The 19,495-nt window shown below is 41.5% G+C and overlaps 1 protein-coding gene across 1 annotated transcript in view; it reads left to right on the top strand.

The window, feature by feature from the left end:
- The first annotated feature begins 541 nt into the window (after positions 1 to 541).
- LOC126172625 (Hermansky-Pudlak syndrome 1 protein homolog) overlaps positions 542 to 19,495 on the top strand; it is a 161,061-nt gene continuing 142,107 nt past the window's right edge. Inside the window, exons 1-3 of the mRNA XM_049920897.1 lie at positions 542 to 717; positions 905 to 1,045; positions 6,405 to 6,517. Of these exons, the coding sequence (XP_049776854.1) occupies positions 598 to 717; positions 905 to 1,045; positions 6,405 to 6,517 (374 nt within the window). The 5' untranslated portion in view covers positions 542 to 597. The remainder of the gene's footprint in view (positions 718 to 904; positions 1,046 to 6,404; positions 6,518 to 19,495) is intronic.

Below are 19,495 nucleotides of genomic sequence, written 5' to 3'. Positions count from 1 at the left end.
GTCCACTATCTATCTCCTCGATCCGACCGTATTAACAGGTAATTCTACCCAGGCGCACGGATAACATCATGGCTCCACAACCCGTGAAATCCTCGATTAGTAACTAATAAATATGGAGGTAACAGTAGACCTTCTATGATCACCATGTCAGTGTGGGCGTGGGGGCTCCACCTTTTTTTCTTTTCTTAAATTGACCATAGATGAGAACCTTTTTGCCAATAGTGACACAATACACCTACCGTTAATTTACTGCAGTTTATAAGTCTGCAGTATGGGTCCTAATAAAAGTTTGTTGTTCACATTTATACCTGAACTCAAGCATAAGCAGTTACCAGTGTGTCACTTATGAAGAAAGACAAGGCTGCAATGGCTTTCAAACTCTCAAGGAAATTACCATTTGCTGTTTGTGCAGTGACATTATTGGGTTCTTCGGCGCTCCGATGTCCCAGCCTTTCTGTGGCTTGCTTCTTGGATGGTAAAGATCGGTGAAGATCTTAGCTGTGTTTGTCGGTGACCGGTGATATCTGTGTTTACCATGGTGGAAAACTTTGGACCGCATGTGCCTGTGTTTATGTTTGGTATGTGAAACTGTCAAATATGAGGTGTATACTCATTTTTGACCAGTTAAGTGATATATTGTACACAAAATATGATAGAAAGTTTCTTAAACACTTGAAAAAATTGGCTACACAACAAGGACTTATTCGGGAAGGAAAGGTCAGTTAGTAATTGTGTGTATTTATCGTAACATTTATGAAGTATTTCATGCCATTGCTGCATATAAAATAAAAATACTTGTACTCAACTGAATTGTTATATACTTGTGGTTGATTTTCAGTTTTTGAATCGTAAAAGTGAAGTGTTTTAGCATGGTATATTGAATTGCCTAAATTATTCATTACAGGATGAAGACGAGATTAGCCCAAATATCATTATTCAGATATTTTCTCCGATAGTAGCATCTCAGAGGATTATGGGATGCCAATTTGGAAATTCGTATACTTCTATACAGTGTCAGGATGGTACAAATATGGTATTTGATGAGGTAATTGTTTTATTTTATAATTTGTCACCATTTTCTAATGTTGACGTATAGTAACAAGAATGTTGAAATGATTTCAAGAAATGCAAACATGAATGATCAGCGTGCCTCACGTGTTATAGGAAACAAATATGAGTAATACATGACAACAACAAATCTATTAAAGTTTACTCACATAACACTGTAAAACCAAAAATAGGCGTTGTGTTCATCGATAGTCGGCGTTGTAAAAACCATAAAAAACGTGACTGGAGGTGTAAATATCGTGGTGAAACACAGATAATGCCTGCCTTTGTAAACCTAATTTTGCTCTGGCGTATTCTTTTCGTAGACGCTACCAACTTCTTATGAACTTGTTGACTTTGCTTTTGCGTAGAAACATGGTGGCTTAAGGTTGTCATATAATTGAAACATCTACCTGTGAATTAAGATGCTTTATGTTTGTACCAGAAAATTGTGTGCTTAGTTTAGGCAACCATGGTATATCATCACCCATTGAATACAAAATAATTCAAGAACCGAAAGTGACTACACATACTCCTTACACCATAAGACTTACTAAAGCTAATTTTTAGAGACTCTTACTGTATTATCTGCAAGTAATTTGAATACTACTGTAATGTTTCAAGGCAGCTGTCCCTTTCTTCATTGGCTGATGTTGTTGGTAGTTATTAGAGGAGACACATTTGTACATAGGTGATTAATAACAGACTAATTTACTCTAGGTCTCCGATTTAAAGAATCAGGTTTATTATTCACACATTAACAAAGTAAAAAGTGTTGCATGAATTTTTGTGCATTATTACTTAGAATAAAAACACGGAGCATCCATAGTTTGTCACAGCAATGCAAAACAGTGATTAACAAGCAAGGCACAAAGTGAAAGATTTTGTCTTTACGCTATCGTTCGGTCTGAAGGTATGTATATGCTCAATGGTGACTTGAGTTGACTCTATTTTCTGTCTTAAAACGTATGTCTCTATGTTTGGTTCAACTCTTTTAGCCATTCATCTTATAAAAATCGGTTGTTGGCTTGTTGTAACATAGTAGTGCGATAGGATCCTCCATGCAGTTTGGAGACAATTCACTGTCTAACCTTTGAAGCTATAGAGCCTCCTTATATGTTGAGGTTAAGGCTATATATTTTCCGTCAGTTTCAGGTAAGGCTACTGTCAATGGTTTCTTATACTGCTAGAATATCACTGCTACTTGATACTTAAACAGATATCCTGTTGTCAGCTTTCTGTCTTCAAAATTTCTGGCCCAATCTGCATCACACTAACCTATTATGTGGCAGTCCTCTGTTTTAGAAAACAATAGCGTCATATCCATTGGCATGAACGTGGCTTTCAAGTAAGACGAAAACTGGTACATAAGACATATTTCCCATACAGCACATGAATTTAAAGATGTTGAGATTAACTCCATGTCTCGTGCTGAATCACATTTACTTTCATGGTCCAGTGGGAAAGATGCTGTTTGGCTCCTGTAAAGTGGATGGCCCATCATTACACAATTACACAGTGTGCAATTGTGCAAACTTGACAGTAAGCATTCAGAAAATGTTATTTCTCACCTTCAGGTGATCTCATTTCATTTGTGATGGAGATGACAAGGAAAACCGTGTTAAATGCAAGGTGGGAAAGTTTTAAAATACAGTTGCCTGCTTTATATTTGAATTTGTTTCTGAGGCTGTTCTTTGCAGATTTTTTTGTTTATATACGCACACCAGTATATACGTAAAAAATTATTAATGTCTGTCATTATTGTTTGCATCTGCCCTTTTATTTCTTTGAAGTTTTCTTTAATTAACAGTAACAGAATAAAGAAATGTCACCACGTTTGTGCACCCAAGCTGTCTCATGTAATTCTTTACACAGAAGGGACATTTAAATTTGCAATACAACATATAGGTTAAGAACACTTATTGGCGCTGCTGTCAGCTCTCACTTGTTTACAGTTTTGAGTGGCTAGTGAACCACATATATTTTAGGAACAGTTTTCAAGGAATACACTTGGTTTTTATTTACCGTTTCCATGTAGTGTTGAATGATGATGCTGTGTGTAAGTGGCATTTTAATTTTATACTTTGCCATTGAATAAAGTGAGTTAGGCTATTCATTTTTGCATCTAACATCCAAACCTCCAGATGTCAGACACTCAGATTGGTAATTAGTTCCTACTATGTAGTGTAGTCTTGTAGAATGCATATAGATGGTAATTAAAAGTAACACCGGAACTACAGAGCACAGGAAAAGTGTATCATTGAGTAATTGTGTTAGTAAATTTCCCATGGGTGAGCTGGTAGAACATGTGGTTGTTGTACGAAGGCTCCCGCATTCAGTCCCCACTGGGGGCAGAACATTTTCCTGACATGCAAAAGGACTTTTTGGAGTTTTGTAGCAATATTATTTTGTCAGTCTGCTTTCACTTTGTTGGTTGAAAGCAGCAGACCTGTAGCATACATTTGTACAGATAGGTGTGGTGGTCTGTCGGGCATGGCCGACAGAACACCACACTTATCTATACAGATGTACTCTTTAGGGGTCAATGGAACGTCTGATACTACCCATCTGCTTTGACCCTTGTTGTAAGGGTGTTGTGGTGTGTACGTTATTACGGCGCGGGGTTTATAAGTTGGTTGTGTTTGTAGATGTCATCTTGTTATATTTGAAGGTGCCCTCTGGTAGTGTATGTGTATGTACTGAGTGTAATGTGTTGTGTTAGGCTCGTTTGAGCCTTGGTGTTGGATGTGTGAAGCCGTTGGCAGTGTTTGTAGTTCAGGACGTAAGGTTTGGAAGGGTCTTCAGTGAATTATGAATTAATTTTTTTGTGTACATGTTTGGTGTTTTCGCTATGTGTTATTGGTTTGCTGTTTGTGGTGTGGTAAGACGTTTAATTTTTTTGTGGCTTCTGTTGTTAGGTATGGATACGGCGATGAAATATTATAGGTGTTGGCTTTTTGGTATCAATAGTTGTGGCTGACCTATATACGTCAAGGGAAATGATCAATTCCAATTTTTGTAGTTTTAATTGTAGGTAGGTTTTGGTACCATCAGCTGTGGTTGACCTATATAGGTCAAGGGAAATGTCCGAATCCAATTTTTGCAGTTTTAGCTGTAGGTGTTTTTGTATCGTCAGCTGTGGTTGATCTACACTCCTGGAAATGGAAAAAAGAACACATTGACACCGGTGTGTCAGACCCACCATACTTGCTCCGGACACTGCGAGAGGGCTGTACAAGCAATGATCACACGTACGGCACAGCGGACACACCAGGAACCGCGGTGTTGGCCGTCGAATGGCGCTAGCTGCGCAGCATTTGTGCACCGCCGCCGTCAGTGTCAGCCAGTTTGCCGTGGCATACGGAGCTCCATCGCAGTCTTTAACACTAGTAGCATGCCGCGACAGCGTGGACGTGAACCGTATGTGCAGCTGACGGACTTTGAGCGAGGGCGTATAGTGGGCATGCGGGAGGCCGGGTGGACGTACCGCCGAATTGCTCAACACGTGGGGCGTGAGGTCTCCACAGTACATCGATGTTGTCGCCAGTGGTCGGCGGAAGGTGCACGTGCCCGTCGACCTGGGACCGGACCGCAGCGACGCACGGATGCACGCCAAGACCGTAGGATCCTACGCAGTGCCGTAGGGGACCGCACCGCCACTTCCCAGCAAATTAGGGACACTGTTGCTCCTGGGGTATCGGCGAGGACCATTTGCAACCGTCTCCATGAAGCTGGGCTACTGTCCCGCACACCGTTAGGCCGTCTTCCGCTCACGCCCCAACATCGTGCAGCCCGCCTCCAGTGGTGTCGCGACAGGCGTAAATGGAGGGATGAATGGAGACGTGTCGTCTTCAGCGATGAGAGTCGCTTCTGCCTTGGTGCCAATGATGGTCGTATGCGTGTTTTGCGCCGTGCAGGTGAGCGCCACAATCAGGACTGCATACGACCGAGGCACACAGGGCCAACACCCGGCATCATGGTGTGGGGAGCGATCTCCTACACTGGCCGTACACCACTGGTGATCGTCGAGGGGACACTGAATAGTGCACGGTACATCCAAACCGTCATCGAACCCATCGTTCTACCATTCCTAGACCGGCAAGGGAACTTGCTGTTCCAACAGGACAATGCACGTCCGCATGTATCCCGTGCCACCCAACGTGCTCTAGAAGGTGTAAGTCAACTACCCTGGCCAGCAAGATCTCCGGATCCCCCATTGAGCATGTTTGGGACTGGATGAAGCGTCGTCTCACGCGGTCTGCACGTCCAGCACGAACGCTGGTCCAACTGAGGCGCCAGGTGGAAATGGCATGGCAAGCCGTTCCACAGGACTACATCCAGCATCTCTACGATCGTCTCCATGGGAGAATAGCAGCCTGCATTGCTGCGAAAGGCGGATATACACTGTACTAGTGCCGACATTGTGCATGCTCTGTTGCCTGTGTCTATGTGCCTGTGGTTCTGTCAGTGTGATCATGTGATGTATCTGACACCAGGAATGTGTCAATAAAGTTTCCCCTTCCTGGGACAATGAATTCACGGTGTTCTTATTTCAATTTCCAGGAGTGTATAAAGGTCAGGGGAAGTGTCGAATTCCTGTAGATTTTGTTGGTGTAGTGGAGTGTTGTAATTTTTTTTTTATCATTTTGTGTGTTTTGGGATCGTGGTGTGTTTTTTTACTGTTATATTTATCTTGTCCCCACCCTAAAACCCCAATTTCCCATGGTTGTCCCATTAGTTTGATTGTAATTTTTTTGGGGGGGGGGGGGGAGATGTTATTGTCTTATTTATATGTATTTTCATGTTTGCTGACGTGTGTATGTTGTGACATCATAGCCATCATATTGGAGATGCTTAGAATAGCCATTACCGCACTATTGATGATGTCATAGGTCAAAGCAGACGGGTGGAAAAGAGAACAACATAAGGCAATTGAACTCTTTCATTATTGAGAAGCTACTGTAAAGCTCAAAATCACAATTCTTAAATGATGTTGTTAATATTGGTGTTGATAGTAGAGGTTGGTTTCAGGGAATTACTATCGATTGCTAATGCCAACATCCTAGTGAACAACAGTGTGTGTGTGTGTGTGTGTGTGTGTGTGTGTGTGTGTGTGTGTGTGTGCGTGTGTGTGTGTGTGTGCGTGTGCATGCGTGCGCGTGTGCATGCGCGCCCGTGTGCGCGTGTGCATGCGCCTGTACATGTGTGCGTCTGCGCAGTTGGGTGGGTGGATGTGTGAGAGAGTGAGAGAGAGAGAGAGAGAGAGAGAGAGAGAGAGAGAGCACTCTTATGGTAACATTTTTTTTTACACTTAATGTGATATTGTTAAAGCTCATTGTGATGTATGCAATTTTCAGTACATGGGATACTTGTTCGTACACATTGGTCTGAAGAATGTTACATGGCTAAAAAGAATGCTGGGAATATGCATTACTGTGGTAAAACACCTCTGTGGACCAGATGTCTCAATGTAAGTACACTGCAGAGTGGTTTTGTAGTACTTTGGAAGAGTGTTTTCTATAAATTTGTTAAGATCTCCTTCTACATGATGACAGGTAAAGACTAAATGCTTCATCTTTTTACGGTAAGAAAGCAACATTAAATTACACAATTACATATTGGTCAAAGAAACACTGATTATGGGCATTGCTGTTTAGCTAACATGACACCTTTCTGCTATAATGAATTGCATTCGCAAAATTGTAAGTGTCTGAATCAATGGTCTTTGTTCTCCTATCATTAGCAGACATTAAATTTAGTGTTGCACAGCATCACTGTTGCTTTTTCATATCGTATATATGGAATGACCTATACCACTTTCCAGTTTCTTGGAACCCTTTGCTGCTCCATAAATCTACAAAAAACTACAGGTAAAAGGGGAGCAAGGTCTGTTGTTTTTCGTGTTCTTTAGGAAGCTTATTCCTTGTGAGATTCAGATGGGCACATCCAGGTTGTTTTCAATGCCACCAGTCACATTTGGTATGGCCAAGAGGATTCACAGTAGAAAGAAACGTTTTTAATTTCAGATCTAGAGCTGCAAAAGACTTAGGAATAAAACATGCCATGGCTAATTAACTGCTGGTGCAAAAGCGAGCTCGTGGTTGTGGCTGATGATCTTCAGTGGAGGATATTGCTTTGTCAGCATCATCGGCTAAGTGGGTTGGCAGCTGCTGTACAGTGCTTAGCAATATTGCCTCATCCCATAGTTCGATCATGGTTCATGACAACAGGTGCTTGACTGTGTCACTCTGATCCAGCAATGTAGGCTGAGTGACAACATGATCCCTCAGTATAGCGTGCCTTTTGCAGCACAGCTACATTTGGGCACGTAACTCATGGCTCATATTGCCACAAAATGTAGCAGCCTCCATTTCAGATCAAATCCCACTTGTGTGACACCAGATGTTCAAGTGCAGAGCACAGAGCGAGGTTGCGCAGTGGTTAGCACACTGGACTCACACTGGGGAGGATGACGATTCAAACCTGTGTCCGACCATCCTGATTTACGTTTTCTGTGATTTCCCTAAATAGCTTCAGGCAAATGCAGGAATGGTTCCGTTGAAAGGGCATGGCCGATTTCCTTCCCCGTCCTTCCATAATCCGAGCTTGCACTCTGTCTCTAATTGCCTTGTTGTTAATGGTATGGTAAACATTAATCTCCTCCTCCTCAGGTGCAGAGTGAGTCTGTTGGGGATAGGCAAACTGCGGGCATCTTTGAGGAGTGTTAAATTAGAACAATCAGTTTGTCTTGTTTGATAATGAAGTGTATTCCTTATCTGGGGTATAGATGGGTTTATCTGGGTAGTTTTTTAAGACTACCAGCCAGTTTTAGTGGATCCAAAAGATTACTATGCTAGAAATATAACATTGTAATTTTGTATTTATGACCACAACAAATTAAGAAGGAAACCTGTCATAGCTATCTGTATGCTGGTGCAAGTGTGAGTTTGCGATCTGGAACCACTGGTCTTTCGTGGCAGTCAACAGTCAACACATGACTCCTCTCCCACGACTGCTTGTGGCTGTACACAGGGAGTGCATAGAGGGAAAATTGTCAGCAGTACAAGTTTCATGTTTCATGGGAATAAATAACTTCTGCTCAGGTGATAATCTTATGTGGCATGTAAACCCAGTTGATTTCTAATTGAATAATACAAGAAAATAATTTAGGGAACATTTGAAGTAATAATTAGACTGACTGAGCAAACTGAACATTTCTTTCTCACAATCTGCATATGTTTCTAGAGGTGCATCTTCAGATCCATATGTCTTTGCTCTGTTGAATGATTTTGGTTTATTTTCTGTTCCACAATCGCTCATGTCAATATTTCTTATTTCAGCATTTCTGTTATGAGAACACGATTTTTCGCAACAGCAATCTTGGATAGCTGTTTCACAAATTACTACCACATCAGATTTATGTGTGATTTCAACCTTTTGATGACTTTCTCTTTAGTCAACATCAGGATTTTTACACCTATCGCACATGCGCATGGGATGGCTGATAGAGGAGTATACACTTTGTTGCTAATTGAACCAGACTGTGTTGCCTCATATGAACATTTGTCTCTTTATGTTGAAGTCTGCAGTTATGAGCACAATTTATTGGGCAAAATAACTGACCCAATTGAGGCACTCAGTTAATACAATAATTTATAGGTTCGGTGTTACACAAATAAAAGGTAGCTGCCCAAAATTGAAGTCCAAGCATAGTCTGGAGTCAAAGCCAGTATAGTCAACTGGTAGCAGTCTGCAAGTGAAAGGCCCACCAAGCAAGCACATGAAAGAATGTGTGCTCTACACAGAGGGTACAGAGTTGTAGCCAGTCAGTTGTCATGGGATCCTTACACGTGATGTGACATGTCATCCTAGGTGTGACTTCTTCCTAGAGCACTGCTTGCAAAGACAGTTTGTAAATCATGGTGGCAAGGGCTGCAGGTAGGGGTTATTCTCCGAGAGCCGTGTCACTGCCGGAGTTACTTACAGCATCAACCACCCCTCCCCCACAGAGATGACGCATAGGGGCAGAATCGGCACATCTTGTGACGTGGCTCCAACACAGGTGTGGGACGCTACTGCAGCAGCAAGATCTAGGGCACCACTGCCGGAGCTGAATCCAGAAGGGCCTGCATCTCAGATGGAAGTCCAATAGTAAGAACAGAGTGAGAGGGTTGTGAGGCTGCATTCCATGTAGCAGTTCAGTCAGGCTCTTCCCCGTAATTGGAGTGGCGTTTTAAGTGGCCAAGAACAAGGAGAGGGCAACATTGGATGGGGTGAATTTCGCATGGCAGGCTGTATACGCCCCAGGACAGCTGGGAACTCTGAGAAAAAATGGGATTTTTTTCATCCGGGAGAAAACTGGGAAAAGCCTGGGAATTTTTCAGAATTCTGGAAATTTTTCGTTGTTTTAGTTTTCAGTTAAATTTTTGTAATTTTGACTGATAAGAACTGATAAAGAATATTACTGTATCCCACTACTGCAGAATAATAGTGCAGCAATAAAACATGAAAAAAAAAAAGAAATTTTAGTTCCAAAGGAAATGCGCCATTTACAACGAAACACTGTGCACACAAAAGTGTCTGCCAAGAGCAAAATGTGTCAAAGGCCTTAAGATGAAGACTATGCAACGTTTTGTAATAATAAACTGGTTTCTATGAGCGTGATATCAGAACTGTTGACGTTAGGTTCACTTGAGCAGTTGCCAGCGGGCTCGTGCACATGCGCAGTTGAGTCGTGTATGAGCAGTAACAGCCAGAGGCTAATGAGAAAAGTTTTTTTGGCGCACCCCAACTACCAGATTTGCACATGCGTGGGGTTGTCTGAGTTGTAGTGGGGAGAGGGGTAGTCTCAATGTGATCCGTGTTTACGTTTAGTGATTTCAATGTATTCTCTTCGGTTACGGCTCCCATGTCAAATGAAAACAAAATGGATTTCTGTGGTTGGGAGCTATCAGGTGACTTAAAATACATTCACATAATTACGGAAGGCAAAAATATATTACTAGTTTCAGCTTGCTGATTTTATTTCCGCTTTTTGGCAGTCAAGCATTAATCACCTTGCAGGACAGTGAAGTTATTTTTATCAGTTTGCCAAAGAAATTAGGCTTTTATTAATCTTTTCCTCTGAGGCAGTCAATTTATTTGAAACGAAGTGTTTCGTTCCACAGTAGTGGCTAGTTCCAATTCTTCACTGAATTTCAAGTGCATGTTTACATTTTATGGCATGTATGTCATTTTGCCATAATAAAAAAAACCAAACATGAGATAGTACAGTACTGGTACTCCAAGAAAATATACATCCCGAAAACCACACAGAAAAGCTTAATATCTGGTGGGACCTACTGTGAATCTAGACAAACCAATGTGCCCTTCAATCTGAATTGTGTGTTTTAGTGCAGTTTACAAAATTTCGATGCTTTTGGAGTGTCCTCTGATGTCCTGTTTCTTTTATGTCGTAATGTAAAATTTGTTAATGCTTTATACGTATAAATCATACGGGCTGCCTACATAATCACAGCTGTGCATGCGCAATAATGCCTGTTTTCTGGCACTCTCTGGCAACTGCTAAAATGAATCTATTTCTAACAGGTCTCGAGTAAACATTGCGAGAGGTGGTTTGAAAAACATGACTTTAAAGTAAATTTCCTTTTATGCGAAATGAATTATGTTACGTGTGAGAATGTGCGATGACTTTCTTAAATTACAGAGCGTTTGACTCGTGTTTCAAACTTAATACTTTGAGGACCAGCCGTTTAGAAGAATTTCGAGTCCTTAAGACCAGACAGTTTCGTCATTGTTTTAAAATTTACTGGCACATTTGTGTGATGTTTCGTAAAGTGTAACACACGCAAAAAAAGACCAATATTACATGTGAAAGCTTAGCTTCTCTTGTAGCTTATTAATCTTAGAGACCAATATTATATGTGAAAGCATAGCTCTACTTGTGGCTACATTACGTATATTAATTTAAACCATTTACTTTTCCTCTTTGTGTGTTCGTGCTACTTAACACTGATCTTGCTATTAGCTGACTACATCATGTCCTATGCTCTGAATATCATGTCATTGGCTGGCGAGGTCACGTGACATGAACTATGATTGGCTTGCAAAAGGGCGTTGCAATCTCGATTTCAATGCTTTGGAAACTAATGTGCTGTGTTTGGTGAAATTAAAATTTATACATTCATAATACAAAAATATGCAGTTTATATGTTGCTGCACATCAAAAGTCTTTCCAAAAATATTCTCTCTCTCTCTCTCTCTCTCTCTCTCTCTCTCTCTCTCTCTCTCTCTCTCTCTCTAAGTGCTGTGAAGTTCTACGCTGGTGTACAAAATGTTAACCATTCAAAGGATAAATAAGTTCTACAGTTCCGAGGGAAAATCTGTGGAAAATCTACTGTCACTATACACGGAAAAAGTGTATTTTCATCTGGGAAAAAGTGTATTTTTTTACCGGGATGTCCGGGGAATTTTTTTTCCTTGTCTGCATGAGTTCCCGTCTTCTCTTTGAAAATCTGCACCATCTATTCCATCTCCACATTGGACTGGGATGGATCAGTTCTGTAATAAGGTGTTGCATCCCTTGATGTTCGCAAAAACAGGAAAACTGGACAGAGGTGATCTGGAGGCTACTGTCAGAGACAATAGCTGTTCACAGAAATGGGAAAAGCTTGGTAGAGATGAACTGGGGGCTATTGGTCAGAGACGATAGCCCATGGAAGGCCATCAGTGACAAAGATTTGTGAAAGGGCTTTGATTATGTTTTCCATTGTCATGGAGCCCATGGGGTGAATATACAGAAATTTTGAATGAGAATCTACTGCAACTAACCATACTTTATTCAAGAAAGGACAGGTGAAGCCCATGTGGGGACGCTTCTGACGGGGACCAGGGTGAGAACACTTTGTGGGAGTGCAGATTGCTGCTGAGGGCACATGGTGCAAGACCAGATCGTTGTTTTGATATCTTTGTTGATGGCTGGCCAACATGCATAGTAAAGTGCCAGCTGTTTTATGCAGTATAAAGGTGTGCCCCAATGACTCATGTGTAAGAATGCAAGGACTGTGGGATGCAGAGCTGGGGAAATAATGACTTGGGTCACTCGTGTTCTTTTTGCAGCGGGAGAACACTGTCATGGAGGGATAGCTGGTTTCTTAAGGCAAAGAACATCTTGAATAGATCATGGACCATTGCCGAGATACACTGCGGCCACCAACAGTTAATCTGCTAACTAACTCTACAGAGAGTAGGGTCTGATCTTGTCTGGGCCAAGACCATTGTAGCATTAAGAGGAAAATTGTATAGAGCCAAAGCAGAATCAGAATCCAGCTGAAATATAACAACGTAATAGGTGTCAAATTCAGTATCTGGGCCTGTTGGAAGCTGGGACAAAGCATCAACATTTGCATGGTGGCTGGTTGGCTTATAGAGGATGTCATACGTATAGGACAAAAAGAAGAATGCCCATTGTTGTAGCCTACATACTGCCTGTCTGAGCTAAAATGCAGTCCGAACAATGGGAGTAATGGCTTATGGTCAGTCAACATCTGGAATTTGATGCCATACAGATAGGTAGGACCATATAAATGATGGCCAATGCCTCGTTTTCGGGCTGGGAGTAGTTGCATTGGGCAACATTGACTGACTTGGACATAAACACAATAAGGTGTTCAAAGCCACCTCCTCCTATGTGGTACAGCACTGCCCCAGCCCCATGCCGTGAGGTACCTGTGGCAAGGAGAAGGCTTCTCTGGTGAAAATGGTATGTGGCACAGTGCCAATTGGAGGGCTGGTTTAAGTACAAAAATGACCCATCACATGCACTGGAGGTCACTGGAATGAAACCCCTTTTTTCTGCAAGATGTTGTGCAGATAGAACAATTCTGTGAGATGGGGAATGAAATGACCATATTAGCTAATTTTTGCATAAAGGACTGCAGTTCCTTGAGATTCTGAGCCTGGGAATATTTTCTATGGCTCAGATATCCTACTTATTAGGACAGATGACCTTATTACTGATTACAAAGCTGAAGTACTCAGTGGACTACTTCACTTTTGGAGGTTGCACTAGAAGCTACCCTGGGGTAATTAAGAAAACAAAGATTGGATGTTCTGAAGGTCTTCATCGGTTGATGCCTCCATCACTATGGTACCATATAAATAATTGTGGTATGAAGGAATTTCTTGTATCAGCTACTTCTGGAGGACTGCTGGGGTGCTAGAAATACTGAAGGGCAGCCTGTTATACATGTAGAGGCCAAAGGATATGTTGAACACCAGCAGATCGTGAGATTCTGGGTGTAGTGGTTACAAATGAACCTTAGTATAACAGACACTGTTTTGCAACTTGGAAATAGTTGTTCCAGGCAGGGAATTGGAAAAGTATTGATGATGACCTAGGCATTAATGGCATTGAAATTGCCACATAATTGGAGACAGCCATCCAGTTTTTTCACTAAGACAAGGGGAGAAGCCCATTGCCTTGATGAGTCAGGGTTAGTCACCTCATGGCCTCCAATCTGTCCAATTCTGCCTTAAACACAGTCCCCAGAATGTGCAGGATAGGGTGCGCCTACAAGAAACGAGGCACAGATCTGGTTTTAAGTGACTTTTGACTGCTACATCTGCAGCCCATCCTAATAACCAGGGACAAAAATATCTGAATATGAGAAACATATATTCTTCAAAATGGAAAAACCAAACTGTTTGAATGCATCTAACTTAAATATATTTTCCACATTACCAGAAGTAAAAACCAAAACTGAAAGTTTTCTTGAAACATTTTATAAGAGACTTTGGTACCAGAAACACCTCTCCCTTGTGTGTTATAGTTACTATATGCTGTTACTCCCCTACAAAATGGTTGTAACAGGGGGGAAAGTAATGTAGCTATTTATAAGAGAAGAGTATATAATAGACTTCAGCACAATTGACTTCTAGCATTAGTACCAGTTTAACAGGTTTATCCTTACCAGGATGAGTCAATGCTTCGTTTGAAGAGTTGTGATGAGGTCCAGCTAGGAATGAAATATTAGAACCAGAGTTTGTTTTGTACCTGTGTTGCCAGGTGTTGGGCAACCAACAAAGACAATGTTAATTTGAGCTCTAATGCTGCCCAAAAAACAAGTAGCCGACTGATGTGGGTAGAGGGAATGATGGTATCAGTGGAAACACTGAGGGTAAGATTATGTTGATTGGAATTCTGCTGAGATGGAGAACTCAGAAAAGATTCTTAAATTGAGCTGTGTGAGAGAGATTTTTCAGACACACTTTGAGAGCTGCTGCCCTGTTCGTGTGCCTCTAGGCCATGTGATGAAGAGAAGGATGTCTGCGCTGCATTAAATGTTTACAGAAGAGGCCAATGCTAGCATTTGATTTTCTGTTGCACCTATTAGAAGTGTTTCTCATCACACTGGTGGTGACAATGGACACTGCAGGCTCAGCTATCCTATATGAATGAAAAAGCCTGAGCAGTTTTTAGGACTTCATTTAAGGAGGGACTGAATGCTATAAAGCATGTGCGCTTACTTCGTTGTTGAAGCAAGTCTTGAATCAAGGAGTTTGTACATGGTTGGCGGTGTGGTTCTTCAGAGCACACAAAAATATGATGGTGATTCAGACCCTGAACGTCAGTGACCCAGTCTTTATAGTTTTCTGACAGTTGTTTACAGCGGCAGTATAATTTCAATCAAGCAAATGCCACAGAGGATTGACACCCATAATGAACTGACAACAGGTTTGCAAATGTCAGCAAATGACAAACTATCAGAATTTTTCATGGGGTACAACTTATGGGGCAAACCCAACATACAATGCAAAGTCCACAAAAGAAAATAATGTCTCTTTCTGATATGAAAAGGTTGCTTTGTTGAGGCATCATAAGTGCATTTTCCAATCATCAACGCCATCCAGAAATGAAGGTAACTGTAGACACTGCCAAAGTTGTCTCATTCCTGATAGACACTGTTGTGATTTGCGGCTGTAGAAAGACAATTGCCGTTGCTGTTTTTCCGATAGTTGCCTATCAAGCTGCCATTGTTCCTGCTGTTGCAGAAGCCATTGCCTTTACTTTGAACACATTAGAGTGCTTAAAGCAGGTAAGCCTACCTGAATCTGTGTGCATGGAATAGGACCTCGGTTTTATAGGGTGTTTCTATAGGTTGTCCCAAAATAATGTATACACTCTTTGAAGCTGAACACCTCTTTAATGAAAGATGTTAGATGTACAACTTTAGTGCTGTTAGGTGCCTCATGGCCCGACTGAAGGTGGTAAATGTTCAAACTGGTGTCCGTCCGTCACAGTACACTGTCGACGATGACTTACGACTGAGCGACATGCCAACTTTATTGTTTGCAATGGAATAGCTTCACAGGCTTGCTCAAGCTGTTCTCTAAGATCATCCAGTGTTTGTGGTCTCACAGCATAAACTGTGTTCTTGAGAGTACCCCACTGAAAGAAATCTAGAGGAGTTAAATCTGGAGATTGAGCGGGATACTCCAGACTTCCTCTTTGTCCTATTCATCTTGCAGGGAATGTACGATCGAGAAATGCCCTCACATCCAGGTGAAAGTGAGGTGGCACCCTATCCTGTTGAAAGTAATAATCTTCATTTCCTAACACAATGCTAAGACCAGGAGTTATCATTTCCAACATTTCCAAGTATGAGTCTCCCGTGACAGTGTTGTCAAAGAAGTACGGCTCGATTAACCCTCTAGAAGACAGACCACACCAGACTGTTACTGTCCGCTGCTCGTGGTCTCGCGGTAGCGTTCTCGCTTCCCGAGCACGGGGTCCCGGGTTCGATTCCCGGCGGCGTCAGGGATTTTCACCTGCCTCGAGATGACTGGGTGTTTGTGTTGTCCTCATCATTTCATCATCATCCAGGAAAGTGGCGCAATTGGACTGAGCAATGATTGGGTAATTGTACGGGTGCTGATAACCACGCTGTTGAGCGCCCCACAAACCAAACATCATCATCATCATCAACAGACTGTTACTCCTGGTAGATTAACAAGCCTTTGCTCAGTTACGTATGGATTCTCCCTGGCCCAGTACACACAATTATGGCAGTTAATTGTTCCATTATGTTTAAATGTCATGTCATCTCACCAAAGAATTCGATCTTGGAAATGTTGCTCTTCTTCACATCTGTTAATGAACCACTCACAAAATTCACTTTGCCTATCAGGATCATCCTCATTAAGAGCATGGAGAAGTCTTGGAATGTAAGGCTTTAAGATCTGATGCCGCAAAATTCTGTGAACACTGCTTCTGTAGATCCCAGTCTCACAAGAGCATTGCCTCACAGATTTCATTGTGGATCGTGTGTATGCCTGGATTACTGTATCAACACTCTCATTGTCTGTTGAACTTTTCTTTCATTTGCTATGTCGCTTCTTCATATCATGCATCGTTCCTTTGACTGTAAACTTATCTCTGATTCTTGTAATTTTTACTCTTGTCAGTGGTGGTGTTCCAAATTCAACCTCCAGTGTCGGCCTACCCCACTCACATTCTCTGTTTTCCAGTAACACTTTAGCACCCATTTCTGTTGTTCAAACGATAACGCCATGTTTGCTGACAATCCTGAAACAAAAGAAAGCATTGTTATGTTTTTCGCTGCCTTCTAAATTATTACCCATAAAAATTGTATTTCTGTCTCCTGTAAAAAAGAGATATTCTGTTTCAAATCGTGTATACATTATTTTGCGACACCCTGTGTTTTGTTGGTTTTTGGAACTCGAGATAATTATTAATACGGACCGGTGTTGCATTCATATTGTGAATCCTGGGTCTGTATTGCTTAATATATCGGTGCACTGTGAATTTGGGAGTACTTATCGCCACTGTTGAAGACTGCATTACAAGCACAGTTTATTGGGCAAAATAAATCGACACAGGTAATACAATGCACACAGGTAATACAGTAATTTGTAGAGTTGGTGTTACACAAAGGGAAAGTAGCAGACCAAAATTTGAAGTCCATGCTTAGTGTGGAAATGAAGCCAACATAGTCAACTGACAGTGGCCGCCGAAGTGAAAATTCCATCATTCAAGCACATGAGGGATTGCATGCCCCATTTAGTGGGTACACGGCTATAGGTGGTTGCTGTGGGCACGTGGTTGTAGCTGATTTGTGGTCATGGAGTCTTTACAGAGTAGCTTAATGTGCACTCTGGGTGTATGGCCTCTTCCCAGAGGACCACTTGTTGAGACAGCTCATAGATCACAGCACCACCGGTGACAAGGGTTACAGGTAGAGATCAATCTCTGACAGCTGTGACAGCTCCATGTCGTTGTTTGAGTCAGTTACTGCGCTTTACTTTGCTGGTATTAAAGTTCCTCAAATTTGTGTGGGGCTATATTGCGCTTTGAGGATAACAGTACAGATAATTTTTTAGTATTTTATTGATTTTTTGCATATAACAAACTTCCTAATGGTGCCTACTCCCAACTATACTCTTATAAACAATTAAATGTATTCCATTTTTGCAATTGCTTTATTGATTTTCCAAATTAATCTTTCAGATTATAGCTCTCCATGGCTGCCTTTTTATAACTGTTAAAATAGTTTCATGTTCTGTCAGTGGAAACTAATGATTAACGACAACTATTTTGCGTACTGATGTCACATGTAATTGCATGCATATACCACAAATAAACTTTAGCATTCCTCAGTCTTACACTACCAACTGACGTAATGCTTCCAATCTCATAATTAATCACTTGAGAAGCCATTTAAATAATTTCTGATGTGATGCATCTATGCATCATTGTTCTGCGCATCACCAGAATGACGACTCCCATCCACTTGCATACTGGCACATGACTGGTAGTGCTTGACACTGCTGGATGTAATAGCAAGACAGTGCTCTTGCTGAAAAAGGGAGTGCTTGGTTTTGAAAGTTGAATCAGTAATGTGTAAGAGATACAATGTACTACATCATACTACTGTTTACAATAGGAACCCTTACACCGTGGTTTATCAACATCACATACTTTTGATCCTCAGTCGTATCTGGTGTAAGCGTGAGTTTCCAAAGCAGTGAAGGGAAAGCATATGTGTTGCGATTTTGAAACCTAGAAAATACTGTATGGCATTGATGCACAAATGTTGTGTGTAAGTTGCTGGAATGAATGGTGAATTAATAGCTTTATGGATTCTTGTGATGAAGGATCTTTCATCTAACAACATAGTGGATTTAGGGAAATCTGATCCATGACTTACCACTTAATTCTATTGGAGTCTGCTATGAGGGCAACTTTTGCCAGCTGCCTACACTCACTGCTGTCTTCTTTAGCTTAAGGATGGCTTACGACACCTCATGGCACTACCACAACGTTACCACACTTTGTGTGTGAGATTTCAGTGGCCCACTCCTGATTGTAATACTGAATCTTATATCTCACCAGTTGTTCTGTGTTTGAGTTGGAATTTCTGATAGCACCATCTGTATACAGGATAATGGAGTTCAACAGACATCTATGCTGAATGTGACCCATTTTCTAATAGTGATTAATGAGCTTACAGATACTGTGGGCCTATGGTCTCACCATTCTTATATGTCAATTAGTTTTGTGTGTGCGACAATGCTTCACCCATGAAAGTTGCTGAATTCCAGCTGTAAGGTGTCATCAGGAAAGCACAAGTTCTCACCCATAGATTCCAGTTTTCCACTGTGAAGGCACACGCTGTGCACTTCTGCAAATGCAGAGCTGAAACTTCCTGTCTTATTAAAACTGTTTCCCAGACTGGGCTCGAACCAAGGACCTTTGCCTTTCACGGGCAAATGTTCAACTTCACTCTGGAAATACTCTCCCAGGCTTTGGGAAATAAGACACTAACAAAAGTAAAGTTTTGCAGTCAGGTCATAAGTCATGCTGTGTAGATAAGTTGGTAGTATGCTTAACTGCAAAAGGCAATGGTCCGGGGTTTGAATCCCTATATGGCACCTACTTGTAATCTGCCATGAAGCTTAATATCAGTGCACCCTCTGCCGCGGAATGAAAAATGTAGAACTGTTCATCCCCCTCTAGAACTTGACCTTGGTAATGAAATGCTAAGTTTGGTAGAGCTAATTGACAGCGAATTTCGAGGTGGCAGAGTTAGAGGAGCAATGCTTCTGCACATTAAATTTTGTGTGTAACTCAAGAAAATCTTTACAGACACACACCAAATGATGTAGGGAGGCTATGGTGATGAGTGTATAAGCTGTACTCAGTGTTATGAATGGTTCACATGGTTTAAAAATGGTCAGACAGAAGTTAAAGTTGACCCTCATTCAAGACACCCTTCGACATCTACTGATGGTGCTCGTGTCGACAATGTCAACGAAGTTGTGCATGCCAATCGAAGGCTGACTGTCTTGAGAGATTGCAGAAGAATGTGGTATTTCAGTTGTATCATATCGTGAAATCTTGACCCAGCATCTTGGAATGCATTATGTT

The sequence above is a fragment of the Schistocerca cancellata genome, chromosome 1, assembly GCF_023864275.1.
Source record: "Schistocerca cancellata isolate TAMUIC-IGC-003103 chromosome 1, iqSchCanc2.1, whole genome shotgun sequence".
NCBI classification, from domain to species: Eukaryota; Metazoa; Arthropoda; class Insecta; order Orthoptera; family Acrididae; genus Schistocerca; species Schistocerca cancellata.
Note: the sequence above shows the minus strand (reverse complement) of the source record. Positions and strands in the feature narration are given on the sequence as shown.